Below are 10,145 nucleotides of genomic sequence, written 5' to 3' on the forward strand. Positions count from 1 at the left end.
TAAACAATTGAGCTGGAAATTTTAAGCCACAACATTTCTCTTGGAAAAGTTAAAAACATTATTTACTTATGTACAATTCCAAAATTGCCGACAACCTTAGCTTCCACATTGACGAAGACTTAGGGGTCCATTGCAACTTCTTGCATTTACTCCAAAACCTAAAGTTTTCAGCATCCTTCCCAAATTCGTCTCTATAAATAGCTAGCATTCTAAGTCTGTCTTTGCAGTACAACACTAAACCTAATTAGAAAACCTTAGTACCTATTTTCCTTCAAAATGAAAATGGGCATTTTCAAATCCATGTTAATTTTCCCTTTTTTTCTCATTGCTAATTTCCTCCTCTTCACTCACTCTGATGCAACCACATTTGATGTTCGAAACAATTGTCCTTACACAGTTTGGGCTGCCTCTGTGCCAGTGGGTGGTGGTCGCCAGCTCGACTCTGGTCAAACCTGGACAATCGACGTGCCAGCTGGCACGCAAGGAGCCCGTATTTGGGCCCGAACTGGTTGCAATTTCGATGGTTCGGGCCACGGTAAGTGTGAGACTGGAGATTGCAATGGTCTTCTCCAGTGTCAAGCTTATGTGATACCCCCAAACACTTTAGCTGAATATGGCTTAAAACAATTTAATGATCTTGATTTTTTCGACATCTCTCTCGTCGATGGATTCAACGTACCGATGGACTTTAGCCCCACCTTCAATGGGGTCACCCGTGGTATTAGGTGCACTGTTGATATTAATGGACAATGTCCGAACCAATTACGAGCTCCTGGTGGGTATAATAATCCTTGTACCATTTTCAAGACTGATAATTATTGTTGTAATTATGGAAATTGTGGCCCAACTGAATTTTCGAAGTTTTTTAAGGATAGGTGTCCTGATGCCTATAGTTACCCTAAGGATGATCAAACTAGCACTTTTGCTTGTCCTACAGGAACCAACTATAGAGTGGTTTTCTGCCCATAAATGCCACAAAGCATATACTCCTATATATTTTGCTTTAAGTGGCCAGTATGAAAATTTTCGTACTAAGTGTACTAAATAAGAAGCGATCTTGTTAAACTTGTTTAACCAAAAATCTGAGTCTTTGGTCAAAGCTAAAAAGAAATTCGGGTTACTGATAATCAGGAGACGAAAACAAAATATTTCTGAGAATGATGGTAAAGCAGTAAATAGTTTTGTATTTCAGTAAGATCCCAATAATATTTCGTATCCTTACAGATGGTGAGTTCTTCTCCTTTTATAGCTAATCCTAGGAGAAGAGGTAATGCCTTTGTCTTAATGAGGCAATTATGAGCAATAAATGACATTAAAAGAAACGTTACACAATCATTTCTTTTTAAAACAAATATTCTAACGTATTTGATATTTAATGCTATATTTAAACTCTTTTACATCATCAGATTCGTATCTTCAACTTCTTCCGATCTTCGGTCTTTAGATGACTTGGATAGGTACGAGACTCGTACCTATTTTAATAACGGTCCGCACCAATGTTACTTTCTTTTTCCCTTATCTGTTGTCACCCGTGCCTCTTGGCTATTTATTGTGTTTTGACCGTTTGACCAGTCCACGTGTCATGCCACGACACCTACAATGTAAATTCAGTTTTTTTCCAATACAGATAGTCCCCACACTTTCCATTTATTTATCAAGTAAATAATTGGGAAGTGGATTTTCATAAAAAGTGAATTTTTGCCGTAATTAATATTATGACAAATACTGACGCTTCAATTGTCCCTTCCATTTAATGCTTTACATACGTGTCACCTTCTGATTGATTCTACAATTCTACCCCCTTTTTCGAGACTTCTTCATTCACACTATTCACGAAATGATAGTTGCCTTTATTATAGGCTTTCCTTCATTGCACTTCTAAGTTTGATGGTTGTCATTATAAGCATTTTTAACCCTCTTTCGTTTACCTTCTTCTTCATAGATCTTCAACAAGCAATTTCTTATTTACTTGTATTTTCTCTCCTTTTTAGTACATCCTTCTTCAACAATGTCATCTCCAAACCCTAACCCTAGAAAAGTTCCAATTCTTGATCACTTCCCCAATGCCCCTACAAGACATAGGATAGGCAGAGGAGGTAGGCTTCGGAGCTTAGGCCTAGGGTCCGCTCGTGATGATTTATCTGGTCCTGCTTTTTCTTCTCCTAATATCGGGAGTTCTATTCCGAAGACCCCTTCTTCTAAAGGTAAAGAAATCCTTGATTCTTCTCAAGAACCTTTAGTCGATGAAATTGTTCCTAGTGATTTGTCTTTTGGGAGTGATAGAACGTCTCTTCAAAGGCAAATTGCAAATTTAGAAAAAGCTGACACTTATCCTTCATTAGTAACCGAGCTTACAATCCCTACCATCAGAAGGGATTGTAACTGGAGCAATAGCCTACGAATGTCAATTTCTTCCCCAAATCAAAGAATTTCTTCCTTTAGAAATGGTTATTCTTTCGTTTATACTTACCCATTTACTTTGGGTTTTAATCCTCCGGTTGACCAAGTCATTATTAACTTTTGTCGTTTCTTTAAAATCTGTTTGGCCCAAGTCGGTCCCCTAGTGTGGAGAGCAGTGGCTTGTCTGAGATACTTATCTGCCAAAGCCAATGTCGACTTCACCCTTTCTCACCTTATTCATTTATACCATCCCAATTTAATGCGCCATGGGGTTTTTACCTTAACTGCAAGAAGCAAAAAGGTTTTGGTAAACCCTGAAGATGACAGGGATCGTAGATGGTACACCCGTTACGTTGCTGTACATACGGTGGACTTTCTTGGTGAAACAAATATTCCCTTCCCTGAGAAGTGGAATTTTACACGTAAGTTTCCTTTTATTTACCGCACCTATTTTTGAGAATTCTGATTCTTTTTCTCACTTCGTCTCTTTTTGGTTTTTTGTAGCAACCATGCGAGATGTGGAACTTATTCCTGACTTCCGTGGTTGGGTAGATTCAATTTTGAAGATTGCTCCTAAGGATCAAAGAACTTGGAAATCAATTTCTTCTTTACATGGCTGGAAGGTGAAAACACATGGTATGTCCCTTTTTACACATTTTTTTTACATGCCAAGCACCTTTTTTCAATGTTGATTATGTATCCTTCTTTTGATCAGGATTTGGTGTTAGAGGAATGACAGCTGAAGTAGCTATGGCCATTCGCATGTCTGCTAATGCTTCACTTGATTTGAACATAGCTCGAGCTTCGCTTCCCAAAAGGAAAGCTATAGGAGAAAGTTCTGAGAATGAGGAAGAGGAAGATACCTCTTTAATTGCCAAGCCAAGAGTTAGGAGACGAGTCATTAATAGTGATGAAATTGAGGATACCCCTGATCAAACTTTGTCCACCGAGCCTGTTTTGATTCATTCTGACGAGGACACCGTGCCAAAAGATACTAATGAATTAACTCAGCGTCTTTTTGATAGTGGTTTTGAGAGTGGCGAGCTCGGCCCTGTTTTTGATGAAGCTCCTATCTCCTCATTCGTTCCTATTTCCTCCATTCCTTTGCCAGTTTCAACTGCACCTGCTTCCGTTCCTGTGTCAGTTTCTTCATCTTCTCCTTCCATCCCTTCTTTGACTATTACGGCTCCTGCTGCTGTGTTTTCCTTTTCTACTACTCCTCCTTCCATGGCTCTTCCTCCCTTCGTTCAGCATACAGAGGCGGGTTCTAGCAGTAGAACCATGGCTATGAGAAGTGTTACTCTTGAAGTTCCTGCCAACCATAGCCTTTTGAGAAAGACTGGTAAAGCTGATGTTTGGCTCGAGCCTCTAATCGGTGATATTGAGAAGAAGAAGATGGAGAGCCACAACTGCCTGACTCTGATGAATGACATAGTTCATTCTACTTTGAAGGTATTTTTCCTTTACCAACAAGTTTTTTATTTTCGATCTACAAATCCTCATTTCTATGAGTTGTCTCTGTAGGCTAACCTTATTGGTACCGAATTGATGGGAAGAATTTCCCTTCTGGAAAGAAAAACCCGTGAGTCTGAAAAATCCATCCATGAGGCCGAGGAAATAGCCAGGGGAGCCCAGCTTGAAGCAGCTAATTGGAAAGAACAGTTTGAGAATGCTCAGGGGACCATAGAGGAGTTGCAAGAAAGTAGAAATCTCCTGGAGCAGCAAAAGCGTGGTTTGACTTCTGAACTAGCGACTGCCAAGGCTTCTTCAAGCCAATTTAAAAGAGATAAAGAGCTTTTGGAGTGCTCAATGTCAGAACAATTATCAAAGGCTAGTGAAGAAGTCAGGGAGCTTAAGGCACTTTTAGCCAAGAAAGAAGAATATGCAGGAGAATTAGTGCAAAGCTTGACTCAAGCTCAAGCTGACTTACATACCTCCTCTGACGAGATTCGAGCTTTGAAGAGCTCTCATGCCTCCCTTGAAGCTTCCCTTGATTCCCATTTAGATGAACATCAAATATTGAAGAATGATCTTGCTATGTGGGAAAGGGAGTATGGACTTCTGGAGGAGAACTTCAATATAGAGGTGAGTTGGGCTTTCCTGAAATCTCGCCGTGATGCTCTTATGGAAGCTGCTTAGGAAAGCTTTGATTTGCAATATGAATTAGCCATAGTCTTAGACACTATCGAGAAAAGTCAACAACCTGTTGATACTCCTTCTCCTGCACTTGAAGCTCCTGGAACGGAAGAGCTTTTAAATGAAGAAGTGGCTACTGCAACAATTGCGGTTGCAACTACGGCTCCCGAGGGTGAAACTTCTATGACACATTCTATGGAAGCTGAAGCTCCTGTGATTCTTGCTCCCCTTGGTGATTTCAATATTCCAAACCCAATTAAAATTGCTCTTGAAAATAAAATTGCAACTTCTGATGTTCCAACCCCTTCAGTGACTAGCTGAAAATGAAATTGCTGTTTTTGTTTTTATTAATTGGTGGTGTTATCCCTTGGCAACTTTATGGGATCTTTTGACGAAGTCCCCAGTTATCATAATGGGGATTTGTAAAAAATAAATATTTTGCTGACTATGTTTGTACTTAGTCTTTTATATTAAGAAGTTTTTATTGGTACTTCCGTATATTTTATTCTTGCCCATTTATCTAGGACTTATAGAATAGCTTAGAATTTTTATTCTTTTAAAATGCTTTATAATTCTTCTCATGGATTATCAACATGAGGCTTATAAAAGAGGCCCTTTTATTTTATCGACACTTAATGAAGAAGACGTCTCAACTTCATAATAGTGTTTATAATACGATGAAAGAAATAGGAATACACACGTTTTGTATGAAACAACTTTGGCAAGTTTCTATTCATGAATTTTAACAAGTGTTTGACTATTACATGTATTACAATACATCTACAACTTTCTCGTAACTGTATTTTTTATAACAGATTTGTACATAACATAGAATAAACAAGGTTTTTCTTCATAACCTATTTCAGTACATAGTCATGACCCTATCTTTATATATTAAGAATGATTTGAGAGGTGACTTTGTTTATGAGTTTTGAAAGATGACTCTGTTGTTCTCATGAATGCTGAAGACTTCGTAACTTTTTCTCAACACTTGTCTCTTTGTGGCCGACTTTTGTTCGATATTCGTATCTGCACTTCTACACGTATCTGTGTACAATATGTAGTCCCCCAAGTGTTTGAGCGGTGAAGTATGAAGCCTCGAGCACTTGTTTATTTCTTTTACTTTGGCCCTTTTCCTGAAACAGAAAGATATACGGGACTCGGAGGTGCGATTATAGATGAAGACTGCCTAACTCGTGTGTATTTCCATCAGATTAATTGTAACCCTGGCTGGGAATTTAAGAATACTCCATTTTGACTTGCAGGTTGTGACTCATCATTTGACACGAGTTAGGGTGTTTTGCCTAGCATCTAAAATCGTTAGTAAAACATTAATAATCCAAGAGAGAAATTTTAACATGGTGATACCTGACCGTAGGTACTTTCTCAAAAGTAATATCTTTTTAAGTGGACGACATTCCAATGTGAGGGTAAAACTTTGCCATCCATTGTCTCCAACTGGTATGCTCCTTTTCCCGCAATGTCACGGACTTTGTACGGTCCTTCCCATGTTGGACTTAGCTTTCCTGAGTTAGCAGCCTTTGCAGATTGGAACACCTTTTTAAGCACGAAGTCCCCAATTTTGAAAAATCTGAGGCGTGCTTTCCTATTGTAATATCGTTCAATTACTTGCTTTTGTGCTGCCATCCTTATCAATGCAGCTTCTCTTCTTCCTTCAAGTAAATCAAGGTTGACCCGCATCTCTTCATCATTAGATTCCTCCGTTGCCTGATCGTACCGTGTGCTTGGCTCACCTATTTCAACTGGAATTAAGGCTTCCGCACCATAAACCATTGAAAATGGTGTTTCTCCAGTGCCTGTTTTGGTCGTTGTACGATAAGCCCATAATACTCTAGGTAACACCTTAGGCCAATTACCTTTTGAATCCTGTAACCTCTTATTCAAGTTGTTGATAATGACTTTGTTAGTAGATTTCGCTTGTCCATTACCTACTAGATGGTATGGCGTAGACGTTATCTTTTTGATCTGCCAACTTCGAAGAAATTCTGTGATTTGAGCTCCAATAAATTGTGGCCCATTGTCACATACGATCTCCTTTGGTGCTCCAAAGCGGCATATTATATTTTGCCATATGAAGTCTTTAACTTCCTTCTCTCGTACCTGTTTAAATGCCCTTGCTTCTACCCATTTAGTGAAATAATCTATAAGTATAAGTAGAAACTTTACCTGACCTTTTGCTTGTGGAAGTGGACCTACGATATCCATTTCCCATTTCATAAAGGGCCACGGGGCTATAACAGGATGTAGTAACTCAGCTGGTTTGTGCATATTGTTGCCGTATCTTTGACATTTATCACATTTGGACACGAAACTGGTTGCTTCTTCTTCCATCTTAGGCCAAAAATATCCTGTGCGAATTAATGTTCTTACCAGTGACCGTCCCCCTGCGTGATTCCCACAATGTCCTTCGTGCACTTCTCTCATCACATATTCTGTTTGAGAGGGTCCGAGGCACCTTTCTAGTGGTCCACCGAACATCTTTCGGTAAAGATTTCCTTGATATAAACAATATCGAGCAGCTTTTTTGCGAAGCGCGTGAGCCTTTCCTTTGTCATTAGGCACGGTACCGTGCTGTAAAAAGGCAACAATTTAATTTCTCCTATCCCATGTTAAATGATTAAAATTTACCTCGTTTTTATCAGATTCGAGAACGGAATGAAATAAATGTATGACTGAAGCATTTGTATCATTTGCTACGTCTGCTACAGATGTGAGATTTGCTAAAACATCTGCCTCTACATTCTCATCTCTTGGGATCTGCACTACTTTCCAAGTTTGGAATTGCTTTATTAACTCACGTACCTTTGCGAGGTATTCTTGCATTCGCGTCTCTCTGGCTGTATAAGTCCCCAGCATTTGATTGACCACGAGTTGAGAATCACTCTTGATTATAATCTGTGTTATGGCCGAGTTCTCGTGCCAATTCTAAACCTGCAATTACAGCCTCATACTCTGCTTCATTGTTAGTTATAGAATGACATTTTATAGCCTGTCTAATAGTCTCACCCGTAGGTGGTACGAGGACTATCCCTAGGCCTGCCCCTTTTACATTAGATGAACCATCAGTGAATAAAACCCAAGTCCCCGGGTTTGCACCATTAAAAACTAGTAATTCTTTTTCTGCTTCTAAATGCATCCCCTGGCTAAAATCAGCCACGAAATCAGCTAGTACTTGAGATTTTATAGCGGTCCTGGGTTGATAAACAACTTCATATTCACTTAGTTCTATAGCCCATTTTGCTAATCTTCCTGAAAGTTCGTGTTTATGCAAAATATTTCGAAGCGGAAAAGCAGTAACTACATTAATGGGATGACATTGAAAATAAGGTCTTAATTTTCTAGATGCCATGATCAAAGCTAATGCTAATTTTTCTACCTGTGGGTATCGTGTCTCAGCATCCAATAAGGACTTACTTACATAATAAATAGGAGATTGTTTACCTTGGTCCTCGCGGACTAAAACAGCACTCACCGTGACTTCAGATACGGCCAGATAGATGAGAAGTTTCTCCCCCACCTTTGGTTTTGCCAACAACGGTGGTTTTGACAAATAAGCTTTCAAATTTCTAAGGGCTTGTTGACAATCTTCATTCCATTCAAAATGATCTTGCTTTTTAAGTGCAGAGAAAAACTTAAAACACCTTTCTGAGGATTTGGAAATAAATCTCCCCAAAGCTGCAATTCTTCCCGTTAATCTTTGTACTTCCTTTTTATTAGTAAGGATATCAGGGATTTCTTCTATTGCTTTGATCTGAGAAGGATTCACTTCAATACCACGGTTAGAAACAAGAAAACCCAAAAACTTACCTGATGCAACTCCAAATGCACATTTTTCTGGGTTGAGTTTCATATTAAATTTTCGCAAAATTTCAAATGTAACAAATAGATGAGAAATATGATCATGAGATCGCTGGGTTTTGACGAGCATATCGTCTATATATACCTCCATTGTTTTCCCTAAATGTTCTTGGAACATTTTGGTGACCAACCTTTGATAGGTTGCCCCAGCATTTTTGAGACCAAAGGGCATTACTTTATAACAGTAAGTCCCCCTGTCTGTGATGAAAGAAGTTTTTTCTTCATCACCAGAATCCATTTTAATTTGATTATATCCCGAGTATGCATCTAAAAAACTTAAAAGTTCATGACCTGCGGTTGCATCAATTAGTTGGTCTATATGCGGTAAAGGAAATGAATCTTTTGGACAGGCTTTGTTTAGATCAGTATAATCCACACAAACACGCCACTTACCATTTTTCTTGGGTACGACCACTGTGTTAGCTAGCCAATTAGGATACTTTACCTCACGGATCGATCCGATTTTTAATAATTTCTGGACCTCATCCTGAATCACCTGGTTCTTGAAAGCACCTTGCTTTCTTTTCTTTTGCTTTATTGGTGTGAAAGAAGGGTCCTCATTGAGTTTGTGAGTCATAACATCCGGTGGTATCCCTGTCATATCAGCGTGGGACCAAGCAAAGCAGTCTAAGTTAGCTTTTAAAAATTCGATTATCATACCTCGCATGTTTAAGCTTAAATTGGCTCCCACATAAACCTTCCGTTCAGGCCATTGTTTAAATAATATCACTGCCTCGAGCTCTTCAATTGTCGTTTTGATGCTTTCATTTTCTTCAGGTTCCTGAATTGTGTCAGGCCTTGAGTCCAAATCTGTCTTTTCTTGTTCAGCTGAAGTTTGATCTTTTTTACCTTCAACTGTTTCCTGTAATTGCTATTTTTCTTTATTTACGGTGCTCGTACTTGTTACAGCGTTGACACTTCTAGCCATCTGCTGATCCCTACGAATTTGGCAAATTCCCCATGGTGATGGGAATTTAATAACTTGATGTAGAGTTGATGGGACATCATCCATATCGTGTATCCATGGTCTCCCCATGATCATATTGTAGGTCATTTCCATATCAACTACCTGAAATTTAGTTTCTTTAACAACACCCGTAGAAAAATTTGTTAGAATTACCTCTCTTTTTGTTACCACACTTGAATTGTCGAACCCGGACAAGGTATGCGCCTTAGGTATAATTTTGTCTTCAGCTTGCATTTCACGTAATACCCTTAATAGTATAATATTTACGGAACTTCTTGGATCAATCAAAACTCGTTTTACATTAGTATCATGTACAAGTAAAGATATTACCAGTGCGTCATTATGTGGAGTTGTCACTCCTTCGGTATCTGCGTCATCGAATGAAATACTTTCATTTTCTAGGACCTGCCGCACCCGTTTCCCGTGTGTAATTGTTACCTTAGAAACCTTGTTGGAGGCTGTGTAGGTTATACCGTGAATATCTTCTCCCCCACTTATCACATTCACTGTCCTCTTGGGTGAAGGAGGTTGTGGTGGCTCTTGCCTGTTTTTCATATAAGCTTGTTTTCCTTTCTCGCTAAATAACTCAGTGAGGTACCCTTGCTTCAATAGATGATCCACTTCACTCTGCAAGAATCTACATTCTGAAGTTTTGTGCCCGTGATCATTGTGGAATTCACACCAATGATCTGGATTGCGTCTATTTGGATTTGATCACATCTCTTTTGGCCACCGCACCTTATCTCCCATGCTTCTTAAAACA

General features: G+C 39.1%; 1 protein-coding gene across 1 annotated transcript; it reads left to right on the forward strand.

Annotated features, from left to right (window-relative positions):
- Positions 1–266: 266 nt before the first annotated feature.
- Positions 267–969, forward strand: LOC104231168 (protein P21-like). Its single transcript, XM_009784115.2, has one exon. The coding sequence runs from the start codon at positions 277–279 to the stop codon at positions 967–969; it is 693 nt and encodes a 230-aa protein (XP_009782417.1). The 5' UTR covers positions 267–276.
- The last annotated feature ends 9,176 nt before the right edge of the window (positions 970–10,145 follow it).

The sequence above is a fragment of the Nicotiana sylvestris genome, chromosome 8 (assembly GCF_000393655.2).
Source record: "Nicotiana sylvestris chromosome 8, ASM39365v2, whole genome shotgun sequence".
Lineage (NCBI taxonomy): Eukaryota > Viridiplantae > Streptophyta > Magnoliopsida > Solanales > Solanaceae > Nicotiana > Nicotiana sylvestris.

Coding starts and splice junctions, on each gene's coding strand:
- LOC104231168 (XM_009784115.2), top strand. CDS start 277: ATGAAAATGGGCATTTTCAAATCCATGTTAATTTTCCCTTTTTTTCTC.